General features: G+C 41.1%; 1 protein-coding gene across 2 annotated transcripts in view; it reads right to left on the reverse strand.

Moving 5' to 3' along the window:
• FXR1 (FMR1 autosomal homolog 1) overlaps positions 1-19,307 on the reverse strand; it is a 32,416-nt gene extending 13,109 nt beyond the window's left edge. Inside the window, exons 1-8 of one of the 2 annotated variants that reach the window (XM_071566125.1) lie at positions 19,184-19,307; positions 9,615-9,667; positions 6,753-6,846; positions 5,446-5,517; positions 3,923-4,071; positions 3,389-3,482; positions 2,420-2,536; positions 2,151-2,321 (exon numbers count right to left, since the gene is read on the reverse strand). In XM_071566125.1, coding sequence (XP_071422226.1) covers positions 2,151-2,321; positions 2,420-2,536; positions 3,389-3,482; positions 3,923-4,071; positions 5,446-5,517; positions 6,753-6,846; positions 9,615-9,667; positions 19,184-19,234 — 801 coding nt within the window. In that variant the 5' untranslated portion in view covers positions 19,235-19,307. The remainder of the gene's footprint in view (positions 1-2,150; positions 2,322-2,419; positions 2,537-3,388; positions 3,483-3,922; positions 4,072-5,445; positions 5,518-6,752; positions 6,847-9,614; positions 9,668-19,183) is intronic. The other variant, XM_071566126.1, reaches the window with a different exon arrangement.
• Positions 19,308-24,043: the final 4,736 nt, after the last annotated feature.

The following is a 24,043-nucleotide window of genomic DNA, read 5'->3' on the forward strand; positions in this document are numbered from 1 at the left end:
GGATAAGAAAACGTACAACTGCCAGAGCTGGAGCCCTTCAGTGCTCCCATGACCCTCCTGTCTGCAGTTACCTCTGAGCACGCAGGATTTGTACGCGAGTACAACCTGTGTGACTCACCCACACCCCAACATGAGAGAGCTGGTTCAGACAATGCTTTCTCTGGTCCTTGTGGTGGACCATGGATTAAAGACCTCAAAGGATTCCAGTCACCAGCAACTACTTTTCTTAAGTTTTAATTAAATTCTACACCTCCACCCATGCCCTGCTTACTTCACACAGTAGCCCATACAATCACGACACATCCACTTTACCTGAAGAGTCTTTAAAAGAAAGGATTCAGTGCAGGGTATTTTTCTAAACTTAGCATTAAATCTACCTGTTCTAAGAATTGCACAAGATTTGACTGCAATTCCCTTTTGACAGTAATGAAGGTCTAAAAGAATCTCTTCTGTTTCTGGCACAGCTTTCCTTTCCTGGGAAGCACAAGTTTCCATAAATAGTCCAAGCTACTGCCCCAGCTCTGAAGTTCACAGGTCTTTGGTCTGTACAGGTTATCACAAGCAGCAGTTCAGACAAGCAGAAAAGGGTCTTGGAACCAAAATGGTCTTGACCAGACAGGAATAAAAGCACCCTATACAGTTTAATTTCCTTCTACCCATACAGATTTCCAATATTCTTTAAAAATTATTTTCCTGTTTCTTCCCTCAGAGTCTGGCACTGAGCAATAGCAAAGTTTTATTTGTATGCAAAACATCAGCTATGGAAAACCCTTAGATCTCATCTGCTGTGTCAATAACACTGGTTCACTATTCCCTCACATCTCAGCCTAAAATTGTCTGCCTGTGCACTCAGCCATTAGGGCCTGGCTGCTCTCCCACTTCAGCTGAAAAAAGGCGAAAAGGATAGGCAAGTATACCCGGATGCTGAAACCCTTATCATCAGAATATTTAAGCTGCCTGGCATTTTTAGAAGCAGTTATCACTTCTAGCAAGGACAAGCCTGGATGTGTCCAAAGGCATTTTTATTTAGGGGGCATCTGGTATTTATAATCATTGCTGTGCACTTCTGTAAGAGGCTGGTGACAGTCTTAACCTTTCCACAAGTTCCAGCATCACATCGTTCACACAAAAGAGATCAAAACAGAAATACCCTAGATATTCCACTGCATTTAAACTTGTACAATTCTTCTTCAGGAACTGAGAAGCAACTTACTGGTAGTAGTCGATCAAAGAAGGATCTGTTGCTACACTGACCCCTGGAAGCATTTAAGGTTTCCAAAAAAAAAGAACACAAAGTATCAGAGATACTGAAGAATACAGGAGTTTAACCTCCTCTCCACAGCATCAACTTCACCTGACCCTTGGATCACAACCAGGTCCTACTCCTAACATGGTGCAGAATTCAAGACCTCAGATTCCTGAAACAGCAGACCACCATGTATTTTTAAAAATCAGAGACTCAGTGAGTGGCACCTGTAGAGTTAGTAACACGGGATAAACTCCCTCAAAATATGTTCTGATAGGGCCCCAGTGACCGTGGCATCTTTCTCATTACCCTTCTGCTTCCTGAATGGATCATTGGTCCAAAGACCAGCTACATTTCAAGGTATTTGAGACATTTAGAAGAGTCACACAAAAGGAATTAACTCGGAGAGAACCACTGTTCTGCCAAAGCCAGCGTTAAATTGCCAAAATAAATGGGTCAGAATCAGCAGACACAGGTCTTAACACACCTGTTAGACACAGCAGACAGGCGTGCAGACAACACACAGCAAAACACACATGAACCAGAAAGCAGTGAGGGGAAGAACCAAAAAGGTTCTGAAGAAGAAAAAAAAGCAAAAAACCAACAAATCCACGATCAAGTAAAATAGCAGCAAATGATAATTCTCTCAGGTTGACCCAAGATACACGCTGCAGTTACAGACTCTGTGCACCGGCACACAGAGCAATTAGGACAAAATACATCTTATGCAACAAAGGCTTTCACTTCAAATACACACAGTAGAAACTGCCAGAGCGTGAACACACACACAGACACTCATGACTATTCGGATGCTTTCAGTTCTTCATTCTGGGTACAACTCTCACCATTCTAAAGGCACATAGAGTGAAATGCTCCCAAGATTCACACAAAGTTTCCCCCTTACCTCTCCATAGATTCTGAAAGTACCAGTATCCTCCTCAAGTTCAATGGTAGTAACTCCTGGAACCTTCCTGGCTTGTTGGATGTTACTGCCATGCGTTCCTATAGCAAGTCCCATTAAATCTTCTCTGACTACAAACTCCTCATGAAATGCTGCAGCAAGCTGCTTTGTGCACTGAAGGGAAAACAAAGGCAGACTCATCCCCATGCACTCAGCGTAACGTGCCGCCGAGCTCAGTTTCAAGCAACGCCAATCACCAGCCGTGACTTTACCTCCAAGTGTTTTGTAGCTTCTTCATTTCTCGACATAAGCATAAGTTTGGTGCGAATGCTGCGCAAATGCATGTCACTCAGAATGTTCACTCGCTTCACTGTTGCTTCACTGGCAGACTACAAAACAGATGGAACATGCAGTTTCTCTTTTTTTAAGCAAATCCACGTTTAAATGATAAATCAGGAACCTATTGAAACTAAGTCATGAACACAATCTCAATTTCCAGACCATACATGAATATTGTTCTTCTTCAAAACAAAGCACAAGAAATTCAGCACCAACCACAATTATCTGTTCTCACAGCACTTTTCACATTAAAGGTTTTGCTGCTGAATGTAACAGTAAATCTTTCCCCTTGATGTCACCAGACAAACAAATTAAATGCCTTTCTACCATATACATGCTTGCCATTCACCAAATGATAAAGCTAAGGAAATTATCGAGGTCAAAACAATTCTGCTGTGAGGTTCAAGTGGAAAATGAAATCATGAAGAGAACCTAATGCTGGGACAGGTCTATGTAGTAAAGAGAAAACCATCACAGAAGAATCTAAGTGAACAATTCCTTAATGTCTACAATAAACTGGGCAGTTCTCCATGTGGAAACCCAGCTGTGGATCAAACTGCACAGAGCAGTACAGCACAGGGGGAAAGTTACAGCTCCAGAGTGGAGTGACCTGGAGTTACCTCTGAGCCACCTGTTAACATCAGTGAACTGGCGCTCAGCTGAGAACAACAGAAGTCATAAACATAATGAGACTGAAAGCTGCTCCTAAATTTAGGTTACATGCAGTGCAGGTCTACCCCCAAAGATTAAATTTAAATACATCTACTTATATTAAATCTCTCACAATTTATATAGCTTGACAAGTTAAACCATTCTTCATACACACACACAGCTGGCTGCATACTTCCCATAAATAATATACTGAGAATTCACACAACATTTACGTAGAAGTAATTACTTACCAGTATTATTAGTTGAGCAGTTTCAGCATGATAAAAAATTCGACATGCTCCCACAGCTTTCTTGAAATCTTTATGTGCATTTTCATTAGCACACCTAAGGAGACAAAATGAGTGTTATTTCAAGACATTGCATGAAAATCGAACATGCAGTAACATCATCAGACCCGAGAATGTTTCAGTAGTTTATGGCTGACTGTTCAGAAACAGGAGAGTTCCCTTCTCCTTAACATGGTTCCAGAGCTTGTTTCCCTGTGGATTCGATGCCATCACGGCAAGTCTCAGTAATAGCCCCACTGTGAAACACACCACCCGCACAGGCACAAAACAAAACCCAAATTCCCATCTCACAACTTGCCTTTTGTCCCCACCCCAAAACCTCAGCAGGGATCCCAGCCAGCAGTTTTGAAACCACCTACTGCAGCCATAGCCACCCTTAAGGTTCTTCATGGACCTGTGAACTGGTCCTTAAAATATAAGCCAAGTATTCTTCCCCCTGCAAGGAAATGCCTTATTGAAGTGTGCAGAGCTACTCACGCATCCCTCAGGTCTTCTGGAACATCCACTGTGCACTTGAAAAAGGTGTTCTTTTTGACAGTCTTATTCTGATTCACAGGTCGGAGTCGTTCGTATGTGACAATTTCGTTGTAAGTGGCATCACAAGCAGCATATTCAATGACATAAAACTAGGGAAGAATTTTTTTTAAAAAATTCAGTAAGGAACAACAAAAACACAGCAACATTACCAGCATCACCAAGGAGGTACTAAATATGAATATACAGACAGGAACAGAAATCTAAGTTAATATAATGCTATGTTTCTACACAAATGAGCCTGAACATATTTCAGCATCCCTGTCATACCTCAGTGAAGTCAGGGCACTGTCATCAGCATAGTTTCAGTACCCCAAAACAGCATATTGAATTGATTTTTCTCATGCCCATTCCTCTTTCAAATACCTTCAGTAGTTTAGTTCTAGTTCCAAAATTCAAAATGTTCACTGGAGCTCTAATTCTAACTCATACCTAACAGAGAATCATTCTTCACAGAAATATCTACTCTGTAACACTTTAAAACAAACAAGCAAGGCAAATCCACTGATTCAATGGGCAAATTACCTGTGAATCATGTAAGATCAAAAGGCAAATAAAAATTCCATCTTTTTGACACACACACTATGCCAAATTTAGGAAGGCAAGAGAACTAAGAAGGTTCAGCAGTTACCAGTAATCTACTCCTACACTTCCACCCAACACATGCAAGTATAAAGAAGCTTGTGTGCACAGTATCCTTGAAGTCTAACTTTGTGTTAGGGATGCAGCATCCTCCTCCCCTCCCTTCCACCTGGATGCAATTCAGGAGTGCAGCAGTACAGCCTCCCCTTCCTCCCTAAACATGGCAACTGTTTTTGTCAACACACACGATTTACTCAAGTATCTAGAAAAAGTCACTATGATTGTGACACTTTTCCACATGTTATTTTCCAGTTTCAAGTTTTTTTAGTTAAAGTATCATCCTAATCACACAAGGCTGCTTTGAAACATATAAAACCCCAAGTAATGATAATGAAAAACTGAAGTATCTGAATCTGCAAGTTACCTGGCAGCTGCAACTAACCATTTATTTATGGTAAAATAAACCTGACATAAGTAAAAGCAAAACAACCAGTGTCCTTCCACTGCACTCAGTAAAAATACACAAAAAACCCCCAACCCACAGCAATAGCTACAGTATGCTTAATTTAAGGAGTATAAACAGATTTTAACCACAGGTATTTTACTTCATTTTTTGCATCAAGTTCAATTCACAAAGCAGGTTTGTTTTAATTCCTGTCCTTGTGCAAGCACACAATCCTCCAAGCAATTAAACCACTCAGCTGTAGGGACACAACTCTCTGCCGTGCAATGCAAGATGGATCATTCCAAAGTGCTCTCAACTTGTTATTCTCTTTTGTCATGTTTTTTAATTTGTAGTACTTTATTCGGAGTTTTTTCATGACAAGGAACTTTCTATTTACTGTGACAGCATGAAATCAGTAAATTTTAAAATAATCATTTACCTCTCCTTTCATCATTCGAACTTTTGCCAGCCACCAGCCACAAGGTTCTTGCTCATTTGCCCTAGAATAAACCTGAAAATGAAAGTTGTAAGAAACACTGAAAGTGCATACAGACATAATTCACTTACCTGCGCTTATAACAAAGAAAGAACCTCCCAACTTTTCTAATTTCCATTAAAATGGAAAAGTATTCTACACAGAAGTAATTGTTTTGTAAATTATCCAGGCACATGCTTCTTGCAGTACAAGGACTGTGAACTGATTTCCTTTCCAGATATTACTGACAATTCAACAGAAATTTCTGAAGGAAGATAAAACCTTGGCTAAACACCTCTTTGGGGCAACTCCTCAGTAAATTCAAACATTGCCTTCACACTGGAAGTTCACATAGAGTAACTCCACAATTCAGACTTGTTTGGCCCTTGGCTTACTTGATATTTGAAGACCTATTGAAATGAACCAAGTCATTACGACTACATGTTCCATATTAAACTAACGCTACCAAGTCAATACAAGATTAGATACAGAACAGATGACTTCTAGAACTCAGTTTCCTCATTTACTCCTTATATCTTCTGACAGGCCAGTCATTTGCATGGAGACTAAACAAATTTTACAATAGCAAGAAGCTAGAAAGTAACTCTTTACATATAACCTCTACCAAAGACAACAAATAGCAAGTATTTCAAATAAAGGAATAGAAAAAAAAGCAGCTATACTACATTTTTTTCTTGTATTAATAGCCAAAAACTACGACAGTATCCTAAAGAAACTCAATACTTTGATTTTAAGGACACACAAAGGAAAAAACTCAGAAGTTGAAGTAATTACTGAATCCCTAAAGATACTACAATGAGCTGGGAACAGAACATGCACCTTTTGATTTCTTTTTTAATACATCACTTCAAATTAACACTGTTTCTCTCTACAAACAGTGTAATTCACACAATCCCCCTGTCAGATTGGACCAGTTATTTCAACTGGGTTAAAACTCTTGTTATTAGCAGAACTTTATTACATCATTGTATCAAAATATTTCCAACACTTACACTTCGGGTCAAATATAAAAATTTTTGTTTCACAATTAGAATCTTCTCTGCTATTTTAAGTTTAGATTTTGAAAAGCTTCCATTGGTAGTTTTGTGGCAAAACTGAAATGTCACAGCTTCACTGAAACTGTAATAAATCCATTTCTAGAGGAATGCTGCATTTTAAACCTTCAGCTCGGTTAACACACTTAAAATCATCACATTGCCTGGAATGCACAACCAATTACAGTCCAGGACAGGTCATGAGGATACACTCACCTCCACCTCATCTTCTTCCCCAATTTCTTTCTTGATATCAGGTGGTGGTGGTAATCTGACTTCATTAAAGGGCACCTGGCGCTCTGGTTGCCAACTGAAAGTTGAAGAGGCATTACATATTATTTTTCTACTGTTTTCTTCATTTTAATTTTAGAACTCTGAGTTTAGTTAAAACCCATTCTTTCCATACAATGAAGTCTGTTTCCTTATTGCTAGAAAGCCAACCTTAAAAGTAAAGGAACAAAATAACCATGTCAAGACAAAAGCAGTATCAAGGAAGGTATTTTATGACAAAATTTTTAAATTAACTGAAACATTTAACTTGACTGGGTTCACTAATGGCCTTCATAAAAACCTAATGGGAGATTATTCGATCATGTACTTAACACTTCTACTGTTCAAGTCATAGAGTCTTTATACAGATAGAAGCTCAGCTTAGCTGTCCACAATGGGGTTCATCTGTTTCTCCACCTCAAGTTTATGGATACCTTTCTGAGAATGGAAGGTATTTTGGTCATAAAATCTTATTTAAATCACATTCTACTTCTGAGAAATGCTGAAGGGCGCTGGCAAAAAAAACCACTTGCAATTAAACTGCCCTTGTTGCAAAAACAATGGTTGTTAAACTCATGGTTTGGGTTTTACCTTCCCCTCCTCCCTGCCAGTGGAAGAAGTCCACAATGGAGAAGTGCACAGAAGGCTCAGTTCTCAGAATACGACAAAGTTTTGATGGTAAAACTTTTGGAGTCCAAAATTGGACATCTCACTGGTGAAATGCAAAACAAGGTGTTTTAAGATATTACTTGTGACTGCCTACAAATTACCTACCAGGATGACCTGACAGAACAGACGCCTGAGTTACAAGGCACAGGTTACAAGAAAGGATGATCCTTGTTTCCTTTCAATATGGCTGCTTCAAACTCCAATGAGCCTCTATGAAACTGCACTTCAAGATCGAATTTTCTGTCTTAGGCACTAATAAAAGTTTCCAGTTCCTGAAACTTCTGCATTTTTTGCCTCCTAACTCTCAAGAAATGTTTTTTAGAGGAATCAAGGCTACCTGCCCAGAGATTAAATATTGCTATGGCCACTAAATCATTGTTAGCAGTCTGTGCCAGTACATTTAACTTTGGGGACTTTACAATAGCTGTAGATAAAGATTGGCTAACAATGGCAGAAAATGCAAAGTGACAGTTTAGACTGCCTATTGCAGCAAAGATGTGTCTGCTTACTCAGTGATAACCACGATCACAACAGTGACAGGACAAGACACTCTTGCCAACTTCACTTCTACTGAAGCCCTTATGAACTGAACTCAGTAAAAAGCACAAGAATTGATGAGATTTATGTCACAGAGTAATCTGACTAGAAATGTGTACACACTTCCTCATCAGACCTATTTTTAGGCACCAGAACACTCTACGTATGTTGTAGTCCATTCTTTTTGGAACATGGCTGGTGCCATCAGGCTTTGGATACTAAATACTAGCAATGTGTTTGCCAACAACTAGACTCTGCTGTGAAGCACTGCCACCTCCCTGAGCTTACTTAGTCTCTGACATGAAAGTAAATATTTGAAGGCAAAGAAAAGTAATTGCTTTTCTTTAAGAAGTAATATGGATGTTGAATATGAAACTGAGCATTTGTCACATCTCCTCAAACCATCGATAGGATGAAGGACCCAGTTTTTTTCATTTCAGTTTTGGGGTGAGGGTATGAAAACCTAAAAGGCAGTAACAGCTTCTATAACCACCTCAGCATTAGTACAAATTAGGGTTGCCAACTCATTTTCTAACTCTTTTTCTTAAAGAAGGACTCAACAACATAGGTTAGAAAGAAACGAAGACTGGACTTCACACAGTAAACTGCAGGATTAGTTATTTTCCCCCCAGGATTTTTTTTTACATAGATGTATGTATGTACACACACACACGTATACATATACACACCCTGGGTTTATTTAACCAGAATTGTAAATACACTCCCTGGTAATACCTTTATTACCCAGCAAACTTTCTTAAAGAAAGGCTGAAAGACTAATCTACAGGTTAGAGCCGGCAGAGTTAGTAACAACCTTCACATCAAAAGTTGACACATTTTATAGCATCTCCATCCTAGTAACTGGAAGGCAAACAGAAAAGGATGTAGCTCACAGAGTATTTTGAATTAGCACTGGAGTCTCCCAGATAATCCATGGTGTTATCAGTCTGAACACTAAACAACAGCTACTCATTTGTACTTTATCATCCCATCGATTATCCTTGGCTTGCCCTGGTAGCACTGCTGTGTTTATATATTAAATGAAGAGGGCCTCATGGATAACTCTTTCTCAAGATTTTCTTACACATTTGCACTCTTTTCCACTCCAAAACAGTAACTATTTTGACTGGATATATACATGTATTTATTTTCCTAACCGTTAAAAAAATCACCATTAGGATATTTCTGTTTCTCCCTGGTTGAGAACACTGATCAACATTCCTCACATTAGACATATACAGAATTGCTTATTTAAGTACTTTGGTATTTTCCATCTTTTTCTGCTTTCATGTAAGAGTATCAAGCCTGTGCCACTGATTCTTATTGTAATTAAGTCTGGCTGTCACATCTGTGGGCAACACTAAAGATATCAAAGAATGGGCCAGACTGTGTAACTGACAAGCTGAATTCTGAGACAGAGATTCAAGAAGGCAATTCATGGAAGCTGAACAGAATATTGAACCTGTACTTCTAGAAATACACCTCTCTAATGAAAACTGTTTCCTCTTCATGACAAAACAATAAGAAAAAAACCCAACAGCAAAAGCACAAAACCAAAATAACCACCTAATTTTCAAGCTATTTTTAAAATAAAATACTTACTTGTTTTCAAATGAAACTGTGAGAGAGTCCTCATGAACATCTTTGATAAATCCCTAAAACAAAAATATTTTTGTTATAAGAATGCAAGTGCAATCAATGTAAGGCAGCAATTTCAATACAGTCTGAAACTAAGCCAAGACCACCACTAACACTAAGGTACTACTTTAGGAAAGGCCCAACACACACTCCCACTGTTCCCACAAGGTTGCTGATATCCTTAGCTGGCTGTTCCAGGATATACAAAGCACAGGGATTGCTTCAAATCACTGCTCACATCTGACCACCACGTGTACAAGTGAACTCACTATCCAGAGCTTCCTCTTTTATCCACAGGTGTGCACAAGGAACAAAGTGAGACAGACCTGGACAAGGGGAGTTCATCAAACAGCTCTTCATAGCACTATTTGCTTCGCAGGTGGTGTTCTCAACCCAAAACTCAATCCCAAACAACTCTGCCTCAGAATGGTATGGCAGCAAGTTTGGATCAAATCTGGCAATAGAAGCTGCCACAGAGCTAGTTATGGTATCATCTTTCAGGTACTAAATTGGGGACTGTATGAGGCCAAAGGCCCGTAGGACTTCTCAGCAAAGCAACAGACTATGGTATTTCACGGGTTTTTTTCTGCTTATATTTAGGGGGCACTGGTTATGTCAAAAACGTAAAGACAAAGATCAACCTGATAGTGTTATACCCAAGTATCCAAGCAGAAATTAAGTTCCTACATTTCTTGATTAAGGAAGGTAGGTATGCTGAAAAAAAAATTAAAAGACAGAAGAACACTACAACACTATTCCTCCTATTGCCACAGTCTGGTATTTGCCCAAGCAGGGGTGGTCAAGGAGGCCCCTGCAGTTTTAAAGGAGTAAGAGAGCTGCATAGCTATGTTAAGAGAAGTTCCAGGAAATCTGCTGAATGGATTACATCCACTTAAGAAACTGCCAACTGAGGAGGACGAAGAACGTATCAGCTGTGCAAGGAGCAACCAGCCCACAGAGGTATTATGTGTCAGCTCAGGGAAAGATAAATTTTGACACAGGAGATCCCTCCATGTAATGACAGACAGTGAAGGAGCCCACACTGACAGCTGGCTGCAAAGGGCCTATAAAAACAAATCTCCTTTTACCTGAGCTCTACTTGGGCAATGCTGTGAAGGCATTTGCTCAAAACCTGCTTTTCTGCTCCCTGAGCTTCCCTCAAACTCACCTGTCAGCAACACAAAAAGCTGGTTCTAGCAGAGAGCACACTGGTAACCCCGAACAAAGCAGGTCACTAGAAATCATCTTTCTGAACTACCCAGTGTGATCCTAATAAAATAAACCCTGTCAGAGGCCATCCTGCGACTGCAAGGGAAGGAAGGCAAATCTTCTTTGAAAGGTAACTGAAATAGTTGACAATAAGATACATTCATAATCAGGGACTTTCAGTTTCAAGAAGTCTATGGACAGGTAAAATGGATGGGAATATGAAGTTCTATCTGTTTAAAGATGCAAAGAGCATATAAAATTTTGCTGCCTAAAGTATGTGTAAATCAGCAACAGAGGGAAAGCAGAACTTTATGCTACCAAATTTATGCTACCAAACGTCCCTTTTAAACAAGCCCCTGAGTCAGGACAAATTAACATGGCATAAAGTGCAGGAAATGAAGAGTTATTCTACTACAATTCATCCAAACTCAATCCAGAGGCAAAACACCCAAGTCACAGCACTGGGAACCAATTTCAGGCAGTCCAGCAGTCTGCTACATGACAATTCATCACAAAAAGCAGTATTTACAACATAGAGACATTAACAGCCATTTATCTGCATTCCAAGACTCTGTGACTCAATGTTAGTCTTTGCCTCTTTGTGCTGCTTTAATTCATAGCTGAACCTGATCTCTTATTCCTGTTACTTTGGGTTCTCACAGTAATCAATAAGTATTCAGTTTCTAAAGTCACCCTGTAGTACCTAAAAATTTATTCTGCAAATCTGAATCCTGTTCCTTCCTTTATTAAAAAGCACAACTTCAAAATCAAGAGATTCAATATCAAGTACCATAAAACTTCTGAGAAACATTCAGAACTTAATGCCTGTGGAGTTCAGAAAGCCCTGAATCCACTAACTATGGATTTCATTAATAAGACAATAATAGTGCAAAAAAAGGAATCCAACTGCATTGACTTTTAAGGATTTCAGACAATTAGCCCATTGCCAGGTGAAGTGTGGCTTTCTGTGCAAGGCACAAACAGGTTCAGTATTCAGAAGCAACTTTCAGACTAAGCCCCACTGAAGAATGGCAGAGCTGAAGGGGAACAGTAAGGAAGAGATACGGCCTCAGCAGACCAACAGCTGACAGTGCACAAACGTCAGCTGCATAAACAGAAACACTGCACACTTTTTAATAAAATCTAAAGTACAAATTCCAACAGAAAGCCTGTACATTTTACGACACCACGTGGGTTTCAGGAACTCCTTCCCACAGGGAAGTCTTTCCGTTCAAAGTGTGTGCTGCTCTCCCTCCCACAGGAGAATGTCCTGCAGACTCAGGGCTGGCAGACACCAGGGCAGGAACTGCCTCAGAATTACCTGAACAGCTTTTTCAGCTGCCATTCCCAAGCTCTTTCACTCCTTAGTATTTACATATGAGAAATACTCAAAATCAAGTTTAACATTTATGAAGTATGTACTTTAGGGTCACTTTAGGGTCATAAAGTATTCAATAAAATTACATAATTATTAAATAATTACATTGTTGTGAGGCCTGGAAAAAGTCTGATCAGATGCACACAGGACTCATAGTGAAAACATAACATACAAGTCAAAAATCCCAAGTACAACTCTTCCTACTATTATCAATTTCTCTACAGCTGGGGGGGTGAGATCACATTTACAGCAACTGAAGCACAGCGATCTCTCAGGTATTATGGACTGTGTGGTTCATTTGTAACACAACTAGAAACAATGAGAATTCATTACAAGTTTTAACTACAGTTTTCTAAGAAATTATATCATTATTGCCAAGAAGGATGCCAAAAGTATCATCAGAACATTTGCTGACAGTAAAAATTCCTGCATATTACTTTCCTACCTACAGCCTTGACTATACACATTAACAGCTGTCACTTACAACTTTAAGATAAAAACAGAAATTGATTTCATGCATGTCAGGTTGAGATTTAGTGCAGTTTTTAAAACTTTGTTCCAAGAGCCTAGGATTATTAATTTTAAAAAAAGGTTTTACAAAAAACTCATGAAATTAATTTCACAATACAAACCAGACTTTTTTACATCAAAAGTCATAGTAAATCCTATAAATTCACAAGGATTTCTTCAGAAAGGGTGTGATGAAGATAAAACAGAACAGTAGATATCCTGGTTTTCAAGTAGGGAGTTTTGAAGGAGCTCTTTGTCAGTGAGGAAACCTATATAAATAGATTTGCACTAGTCAAAAACATTCTATACTAAATTAAGTAATGATGCACCACCTTAACTTTTCATCAAATGAACAAGGTACTCCCATTACTGAAATTTAATTTAATTGCACTGTTGCCTAAGACAGAAAATGCCACCATCTAAGTTTGAAGAGTTCTACGTTCCTAATGTATCATTCCATGTATCTTCATTCCAAAGAAAGGTGATGAGGCAGAGCTAACAAGAGACCACCAAACATACCACCAGTAAACACACTGGCACCAAAACACATAGTGAGGAATGGCACTATCAGCAGGTAAGCTTACACATAACCTTTGTGTGTTTTGCACACCTACAAAACTGTGGAGGGCAGGAAGAGAAGAAAAACTGACATGACTTCATCTTGCCAGACCTCTGATTTGGCCTGTGCAGATATTGCAGGCCTGTGTCAGTCACTCCCCGTGCTGAGAGCGGGATCTCTGGCAGTCCATGTATGCCTTGTTGCTGCAGCCCAGCTCAGGGGGCAGGGGACTGTACTGTACGACAGCTATTAATGTCCTGCTGGCTCCACAGGCACTTTGGCTCAGACCTGTCTCTGCCACTCACTTGGCAGGGGCCTGGCTCCCAAACCAGCACCTGTAAAGGAGGGGACTGGAAACCCAGCAAATCTCACACAGCACCGGACCCAGCACAGGATGAACAGCAGGGCAGAGAACTGGGAATGAATCGTTTGCCACCAAAATCACTAGAGCTGAGGCTTCCTCATTTCATAACAGACACATACTCTTTCCCTTTTACCTAGGTTTTGGTCATGGATTTAGGATTAGGATCTGCTGATAACATAAACGGATCAAGACTTACTGAAGTGCCCTTACAGTGAACTGTATGTCTCTGTGTGTGTATATATATCTGTATACACACACATACACACACATACAGGAGATTACCTTTTTTTTTTTTAAATCCAGCTCCAGGCAAAGTCATAAAATGTGTAGAACAGGCAGATGCAATACAAGTTCCCTCTGCATTCTGCTTTCTTAATTTTATCTGACCCCCAAGTAGGGCAGTCCAGTCTAAAAATGAGGTGCTGTTAGTTTAGCTGCAAACTTTCTTTCCAGGGACAGCCACTGTGCTGGCTTTTGAGTCACACATACCTGGACACTAAAACTGTATTAATATCACCTTACTCACTGCTGAGCCAATTTCAAACAGCAAACACTTGGGCATCTGGTACCAGGGACTGTTTCTGAACCAGGGACATAAAGGTCAAACACCTTATATCCAGTTACCAAGCGCTTCCCTCCTTTTCAGATGCAAGAACCCTTCCCATTTCTAACACTGATACACAATTATTCCATGCAACAAACACATGAAATAATTATTACTAAGGGATGTATCTCATGCTGAGCCCCCGTGGGAAAAAACAGAAAATAAATCAAAGCAAATGTAAGAAACTTGTAAATAGTAAAATCACTTGACAGGAAAGACTGAACCCAGTGAAGTATTATTTTCATTAGGAGTGATTAGCTGCACCTGCTTATACAAGGAATTGATAAAAGCAAGCAGCTGCAGCTTGCTGCAAAACACAAACATTACAGGTTAGAAAAATACTATCATATCCATTTTAGCAACTGCAGTTTAATTTATGACATTACTGCTTATTTCCATTCACAATTACAATTACCACAACATGTAAATTCAAGGGTCCTCCTGACAGTTATATAAGAACCTCAGCACTGAATCCCCTGGTTTAGGCTTATTCATGGCAGCCTAAATGACTCATTGCTTATACTGCTTTCTTCATATGCATATTCTCAAAGGGCAAAACTTCTGGAAGACACCCTCCATTGATCATGCACCTTAGTAATCAATAACCACTGCCTCTGGCATCTCCCTTCTATCAGCCTAAAAGGCTCAAGCAAATGGCTTGTCAACAGCAACAATGACTACGGGTTCTTCAGGCAGGACTCAACACAACTTTCAAGATATCATCATCAACTTTAAAACGCCCAAAATTTCCCACCCATACAGATATAGGGCTGGATGTAATAAAAAAGTGCTGACATTATGAAAGATAGTTGAGACCTTTAAAGAAAAAAACAAAGGTCATTCCAGTTACTATTTTTCCTGGTGTAGTAACTGTGTATGAGTAACTGTGTAAGCTACACTCCTAGTGACAACTTCCTAGTTTAATGGCCACTGACCTAAAAGCCACTTAGAACAACTCGTTTTCAAAGCCACTAATTAAAAACACTAAGAAAAAATTAAAAATAATTGTATTTTTATTTATGCATAAACTCTTCCACAGAATTGCTCATCATGCTTTGACTCTACATGTGGAGAAATGGTTTGTACTTCTCACTCATCATTTTTTCCCCTTAGTAATATTTTGGCTGGGCTCTACCCTGAGGCCAACGCCAACTTCTGCTACCAGCACTTTGCTTAGTCCTGTTACCAGAAAAACCACACCTCTTGAAAGAGGAACAGAGCAACAAGGAAGCAATTCAGAACCTGCAAATTAAAGGCTGAGTTCCATTCTAATTCATTGTTTTATTTATGTTATGCCCTTATATAATCTAAACAGTTACTACTGTAGAACTGAACACAAGTGCATGCAGCACCACAAAGCCCATGTTCTAGTACAGAAAAGTCCCTACAACTACAATGAAGAATGCAATGGATCCTTGAAAGTTATTCAGATGCCACTGAAGGACTCAAGGAGAGGAAGTGATTTATGTACCTTAGGTCTTATTGTAAGGCCCAGCCTAGTTCACAGAAGCTCCCATAAATAACACAGATCACCAGGGGTCCAATTTTCATACAAGTGAGCACACAGAGGCTGATGGAGATACCACCTAAAACAGAAGTTTTTGCCTTTTTGCCAAGAGCCCTTTACAACTGGCAGGTCCAGAGGCAACGGGCACAAACTGGACCACGGCTTTCTGTATCAATGTTAGGAAAATCTGTGGAAGCACACACAGCTTGTCTGGGAGACTGTAGAGTCTCCATCCTCTGATACAGTCAAGGGTCACCTGGACATTGGCAAATCGCTCTGGGTGGCCCTGCTCGAGCAGGGGGTATGGGCCAGATGAATTCCCACAGCCTCTGCCAGCCTCAGCCCTCTGTGAGTCTGTGAACTACTTCATGATTGCAATGACACAGAGAACCATCATCCTGACAACACTGCAGGCCAAGAGGAGCCTGGGAGTATTCAGCTTTCCCTTTCTTCAACTCACTGAGGCTAAAGAAACAGATATTTTTGGCCATTTCACATATAAAAACGAAAAGTCTACTCTAAGGTCCCAAAGACAAAAACTAACCTGCTATCTACTCTTGGCTAAAAAGCTTCAACTGCTCTGCTCTCAGGAAGCCCTCACTGCACCTCTAATATATGCAAACCCTTAACCAGTGGACATCAGCAACGCTGTTTTCCCCTCTGTTCCACAGCACAAACCTCCCCATTTTTCCCAAGCCTGTGACCACTTTGAGTCCCATCAGTGCCATCCACTCTCCAAAGACAATGGATACTCAATATCATGGTATTATGTAAAGTCTTATGAGCTGCAGAAACTGGCTCTGCTGCATAGTGGTTGAGAATCTGGGATAAAACAAGGTAAATGCCATCCTGTTCTCTAGATTACAATTATGTAAAGCAAATTGAAAAAAACCCCAAAACCATAAATTAGTTTAGTGATATAGAAGTTTAAAACTGGACCATAATTACACTTTCTTTTGTACAAAAATTAAAGCTACCTCAGGATCTACCATAACCAGAGTTACTGTCCACTGATTCATGCATCATGAAAAGCATTCCAAGTTTTCATGTATTTTAATAAAAAACCTAATTGTCTTTAATTTACAGCAGCCACAGTGTATACACATATAATATATGTTCATAATGCATACATTAAAAAAATGTTCTTCATACACATACAAAGAATTCCCAGGTAAAACTGAAATTATTAGAGGAACAAAAGAAACTATAGAGTATCTTTTACCATGGTCATACCTCCAGGAAGTATTGAAAATCCACTATAATGCTCCAACAGATTTAATCATTACATTTGTTCTACTACGGCCAAGTTGTAGATCATAGTAACAACTCATCAAAAAAAAAATCTCTCATGTTCCTGTTTACATAATTATTTTGGTTTTTGTCTCTGCTGGTATAGTAAGCTCTTTCTCATCTCATGTACCTGGAGGTCTGTTGTGCTAATGAATCTGAATTTAGACTGTTCTAAGGGCAAACCTCAAATTTCATCCCATCTTACAAATTCAGCTTTTCCCTGCAGAAAACTTTTGCCACCTTTCATACAATGTCCTGTGGCTTAGACAAGATGAGCCTCTTCTCATTATCTTGCACAGCATGATCAATGCTATTGGTGCCCAGAATAGGACATTTCCTAAATCAAACTGACACATCTCCCTCCTTTGCTTTAGAAACTTTAAACAGTAAGTGACTGCAAGTGTTGCCCAGTTCCAAAATACAGGCAGAACCTCTGCCTACCCCAACTGTAAGACTCACAAAATGGAGTCACTGATACATTTCACTGCATGTAGCTCACAAGAATAACCTTTTAAAATTGTGTTTGTTTGGTCTATTCACTTTTGGTGGTTTTTTTCTGTGGGAGTTGTGGGGTTTTATTCCCTCCACATTAACAGTGGATTACTCTGAGCTGGGGCTTTGATCACTGTGCATCCAATCACTCCAACCTGCCTTCATCCACCATGAAGATGCCACCACTGGACTTAATCCTCATTTCACTGATCTCAAAGCCATTATGCCATTTTTAATTAGAACTTCTACTTTTGTTAGTCAGCGTTCACAGGGCTAAAACACATGATGGTGCTAATCCAAGTCTGACAATTCTCACGGACTTACGAGAAGACATCACTGTTGCATATTTTAAATCAGGCTTATTGTAATAAATTTTGTGCACACAGATCCCTTCAGTCCAAGAATTCAGCACACCTGATTATACTCCCATAAGTCTCACATTCCTCTCATGAAGAAGAAACATGGTCTGTAAAGTTGTCCAAGATCACAAGGTAGAAAAATGGAAAGCTAAGAAGAGTGTTTCCAAATTCTGGGCTTCCTAATGGACAGTAGGGGGGAAAAACATGAATTCTATTTAGGAGCATCCTGTTCTAGATGCAAATGATTCTAATGTGGGGTTTTGTGTGGTACTTTGAGTTCAACAAAAAACGTATCTGATTTACAAAATTTATTATCTACTGATTTTAGTAAAAAATTTCAGAGGGTTCCCTACCAAGGGGATGCAGGTTACTGCATTCTTTCCTTATAAGAACATCTCCCATTTGTCATGGCCAGTTGAAAAAACTAACTTCTGAAGTCAGCTGGTTACAATCCCTCAAAACCGACTGCCTGTACATACTGTACAATTACCACATGAATTCCAAGCCAAAGCCACAGCTGCACACAGGAAATTCAGAGGGGGAGAAAAAACCAAGGCCAGCCCCACGCCCCCCAGCGCAGTCCTGCCTGTGCGATGCCACCCTGTGCATGTGGCTCGGCACAATGGCTAAAGAAAGTCCTGAGATGAAATCCTCCCAGAACACGGCCACGCTGCACGCTCACAATACCGCCTGGAATCAGCCCTTCTGGAAAGGAAGACAGGAGGCTATTGCCATAAAAAGAGCTGAGATTCTTAAACATCTGAAGCCAGGCTTAAGGGAAAATGACTGACAGGCAACAGCTGAGAGTATTCTGCATTGATCCTGTACCATCCTGACATTCCAGGGAGGGTGCTTGTGAAGGAAGGTATCTGACGGCATAAATAAACTCGAAATCTTAAAAAAATATTTTAAGTATTTTAATGCTTTTTAAAAAAGCATTATTATCGGCTCGCTTCACCCCATCCCACCCAAAAGCACCTCCATCTCGAAAAATCCACCTCCCACCCACCCTTCCCAAAATGAAGGCTCGGGGAATGCCCCGCCGAGCATCTGCCTCCCCCCGGCCCTGCCGTTCCACCGCAGCCCCTGCCCCGAGCGTAGCCCCCACAGCCCCGGCCCCGCCGCCCCCGCCCCGCTCCGCTCCGCTCCCTCCGCGCCGCCCTCGCCCCGGCCCCAGCGCCCCGGCCCCTTCCACCCTCCCCACGGCCCCGCCCGCGGCCCCCCGGGCACGACCCCCCAGCGCCCGCTCCGCCGCCCGTACCTTGTAGAAGGCCCCGTTGGAGCCGCGCACTTCCACCGTCAGCTCCTCCATGTTGGGGCCGCAAAGGACGGCGGGACGAGCTTCTAGAAACTGTCACCGCGGGGGGAGCGAGCGCCGCCCGCCCCTCCGCCTTCGGGCCCGCCCGCCGCTCCCGAGCCCCGGCCCGGCCGAGCGGGGCGGGCCCTGCGGGAGGGGCTGCGGGAAAGGCTCCCGGGAGGGGCTCCGGGCAGAGCTCCCGGGAGCGACTGCGGGAGGGGCTCCGAGCAGGGCTCCGGGAGGGGCTCCCCGCCCGCCGGCGCGCTGGCTGCTGAAGGGGCAGCGGGAGCGTCCGCGGGAGGGGCGCCGGGGGCGGCGCTTTGCGGACAATGCGGGGCGGGCTGGGCTGGGCTGGGCTGGACTGGGGGAGCGGGGGGTCAGAAGGCCGGGCCTGGGGCCACACCTGCGGCTCCGGAGCCGCCTCCGGGCTGGGGCGTTGCGAGATGGGGCTCGACATCCCTGACCCGCCTCAGCTTTGTCCCTCACGGAGCGCCGGGCCCTGCCCTGCCCTGCCCTCCTTGCTCTCCCTGCCTTGCCCTCCCGTCCTTGCCCTCCTTGCCCTGCCCTGCCCTGCCCGGCTCTGCTCGCGCACCGGGAGGTGTAGGCTGTGCTGTCCCGCAGCGCTGCCCCGTGTGCTGCTGCACAGAGGGAAAATAAAAATCATAAAATGCCCGTGGCGGCCGATGGCCCTCGCCACACACTCGAAGGCGAATTGTGCTGTGAGCTGGATGCTCGCACAAGCTTAGTCATGCAGAGCCTGATTAGAGGCCTGTACCTTTGCCAAATGCTTATGTTTTTGGAATAGCTTTAAATACAGATTCATAGAATCATCAAGGTTGGAAGAGACCTTAAAGGTCATCAACTCCAACCACCAACCCACATCACCCAGCCCCAGATCCATATGCCTCCAGGGCTGGTGACTCCACCATGCCCCTGGGCATTCCAATGCCTGGCCACCCAAAACAGTGAAAATGTTTTTCCTGATAGAGTCTGAATCTCCTGTCTCAGCTTAAGGCCATTTCAATAACAGCAGTTTCAAATGCCTTTTCTGGTGATCTTTCCAGTTGGACATCAGCTCCAAATGACCAGGGATACATGATGACATTTTACCCATCAGATGTTTTCATTTTTAGTTAGTCCATGTTAAGCTTCCACTGTAGCTTTTGTGCCAGTTGTAACCATGTCTGTCTGAGGGACGAGGATTGGCTACTGAATAAGGAGGCACAAATGCTCAAAGTGGTCAAAGAACATGTGGCTGTGGCACTTGGGGATGTGGTTTAGTGGTGAACAGCACAGTGCTGGTTTGGAGCTGATCATCTTGGAGGTCTTTTCCAGCTTTAACATTTCAATGATTCTGTGATTCTGATGTGCCATAACTGAAGGAAAGATACACATTCAACCAGTATCATGGACTTTTTTTCCCATGCTGTGAGGGTGAATATTCTCATTCCTGCATAATATTTATCCCACATGTATGTTGGAGGGTACCTTTTACTCTAAACATCATTTAAATCTTTACAAATGACCTGCAGTTTACTCTGTCCATGGTGCCCAGGCCATGTATGGGTAAGAGAACCCTTCTTGCGAAATGGCCCCTTCTTTCCTACTGGCAGAGGCCACTCAGGAGTTCCCAGGATAAAGTAGGGAACCTGATAAAACGAAGCAAACAGTTGTGCTACAAAAATTCTGCACCAAAAATTTTCATTGCTCCAAAACTGAATAGCCTCAGTTTCACTTATTCAGCTACCAAGACACAAGAGTCTCAATGTCAGCTTCTAAAAAATGGCGTCTGGGGTTTAAAAAGAAAAAATGCATAAATAAACTACATGTGAGCTGCTGTTTACAGGAGTAAAACCAGGACACAGATAAAAGCAATCACTCCAGAATGGTGTGAGGTGCCTGAGTGTCCAAATTTGTAGAACTGGGGGACGGTTCTGGTCATTAATGATAACAAGAACTGGCTTGAGCCACTGCAATCTGCCTCTGAACTTGCCTGATAACATTTGTTTTCCTGGAGAAGTGCAGATGGTAGTGGTTAAGTCAGGGTTGTTTACACGTTAATATTGAGGCAATTGCTATACCTGGGGGAAATGGGGGTAGAAGAGGGTATTGGCAGGTTGGGGGCCATAATGGTTTGCATCAGCCAGAATGGAGAGCATGAATCTGTTCTAAGTTTAGTTTCCACTTCATATAAATTAGAACTACTAAATTGAATTACCGTAAGTATTTAATGACATAGGAAAAAGGAGGATCTTTATTCATCATCAGGAACTCAAGGGTCTTCCTCTGATGGTAGCTACTTCCAACTTCTTTCACAAGATGCGGGAAGGTGACTGTTTTTTTGTTTCCATTTTGCAACACCCACAGTGAAACTGCCACCTCCATTTCCTAGAGCTGTTCTGGTCTGGGAGATACTGTGGGTAATTCTGGTTGAACCACTCACTCTCTGTCCTCAGTTGAAACTTCCACAGCTCCAGAGGAAGTGCAAGCCTCAGCATCCCAGAAGCAGGAAATAGCAGGATTTGGTATCCTTGGGACCCTTGGTTGGAAAGAGCAGAAAAAGGTTTGCTTATTTGAGTGAGCAAAATGAAGGGTGAAGGATTAAACACTGAGGGATTAAGATGGTTGTCTTCAAATAAATCAAAGCACACAGAGGGCATAACGATCAGTGAGAGACTGAGGCTATAAAATCAGAAAACATGACTAGCAAAAAGACTCCAAAATAGGTATGGACTGACCATCGATAAACTTAGTCTGGAAATGGATCTTTACAGTGGGAGGCTGAGGAAGTTCCATTAATTAGCTTCAAAACTAATTAATGGAAGTTAATAAAGACTGCCTACTTCTAAGATGGAAAAAGCATTTATGATGGTGATACATTATGAGCAATATAAACCATATTTTCAAGATAGAAAACTTTGAAAATATTGATTCAAGGAAATAAACAACCAACCGATACTCTCATCCTTCCAAGTGCCTTGTCTGAAATTCAAGAACTATGTGGATATACTGGAGAGGGTTCAGGTAAAGGCCAAAAACCAAGGACTGAAAATGTAACTCACAGTGAAAGAGTATCATAACAGAGTTTTAATGTTTTGAAAGAATAATTTTTTTCCACAATATACAAGTAACCAGGTAGGACAAAAAAAATATCAAGACCTCTTTAGGTTCCTATCACTAGCAATTTTGAAATCAATATTGAGTATGCTCTAGATCATACACAAATGATTTCATGGAAATGTTGTCAACTATATAACTGAGGGTCAGAATGGAATTGTCATTCTGGGGCATTCTGACATGAGACTCTGTTAAATGTTCACCTTACCCAAAAGCAGACAAATTCTAGCCATCTTCAGGGACTTGGGCAAGAGTGAGACAACTATGAAATCGACAGCATAAATGTTAAGAATAGCTATCTCCAAAAGTAAGGTATTTAGTCATGAAAAGATGCAGAAATTGATAGCTCTCTTACACTACTCGTAGGCTGATAGTTTATGTTTGAAATAAGTTTTGTAGTTTTAAACTATTAGTTACTTTGCTGGCAATTAATATTAGTGCCTTTTCTGCTATCAAAACAAGGAGCACTGCTGTATTTTACTGAGCATATTGCCTACCCTTCAGTAAAATAAAACCTCAGAAGCATCCTTTCATAGCACATTTTGTTAAAAAAAATAGGCAAAAATCAAGATCAACTAAATTGAGAGTTATGGCTTTACTTACAAACACAATGAAACAACCTGAGTTAAATTCCATTCAGTGACGGGAAATGCTGACACTTAGCAACTTATGCCATAAAAAAATAAAATAATCATAAAAAATTAATCTACTTTTGCCTTTTAAGTGGATAAAAACCTTTTTGGTTCTGTTGCTCGTTCTGAAATTTTGGCAGAAGGCTGATACCTGTGAGAGACATCTACACAGAGACTTCCACCCTTTGCAGAAGCTCAGACAACAGGCAGCACTGAGACCCTCTATAAATTGCTGTGCAGCCCTGATTCTCAGTGGAGACAAGCAACACAGATGGATATTTGAAAGATAGTATGAGATAAAATCGTGTTGGCCTCTTGTCTCACCTAATGATGAAACTACATTACAACTCAGAAAAAGTCTTGGAGAAGCTCTTTGAAAAATTACCTATTCCCAAGTGCATAGAGTTTACTCATTTATGTGTATGTTTTCTTTGTTCCACAAATTGTACTTGAGTGGCAGAAGGAAATTTATGATGTGTAAAATCACCTCCAGTATATCCAGTATAGAACACTGACATAAAGCCATAAGGCATTGATACAGATTGACCTATTGGGCTCTATAATAGGCCTGTAATTTGTTGTAAAAATGGAAAGAAAACTGTAGAAACCTTGCGTTTTGTTTTGGTTTGTCCTTCATTTTTCCTGTCATTTTTTCACTATTTGAATATTGAGCTGAAGAATAATCTGCCATTTTTCATCAGCCTTTCAAAACCTCATTTCTGACCTTTATCAATGAATGACTGATGTCTGGAGGTTCAGTGAACTACGTGTCCATGCCCAGCCACACGTGCAAGTACTGTAAGCAGACACTGCATCTGAAAATAGGACCCACAAAAGGTGTTGCTAAGTGAGTGTATGTAAAAACATTTTTGTGCAGTGCAGTTTCAAACCCCTCTGATATGGAAATCAGAGAAAGAATAAATCATAAGTGTTCCTATTATTGTAAAGTAACTTTTGTAGTTATTTACACCTAGCTTGAAAAATCTTTGGAGCTAATTTATTTTTTGTGTTATACAGCTGATAGCACTCACATGTGTCTGTCTAGACACAATGAACTTAAAATGATTTGCAGCTA

This window comes from Pithys albifrons, chromosome 11 (assembly GCF_047495875.1).
Source record: "Pithys albifrons albifrons isolate INPA30051 chromosome 11, PitAlb_v1, whole genome shotgun sequence".
In the NCBI taxonomy this organism is placed as follows: Eukaryota; Metazoa; Chordata; class Aves; order Passeriformes; family Thamnophilidae; genus Pithys; species Pithys albifrons.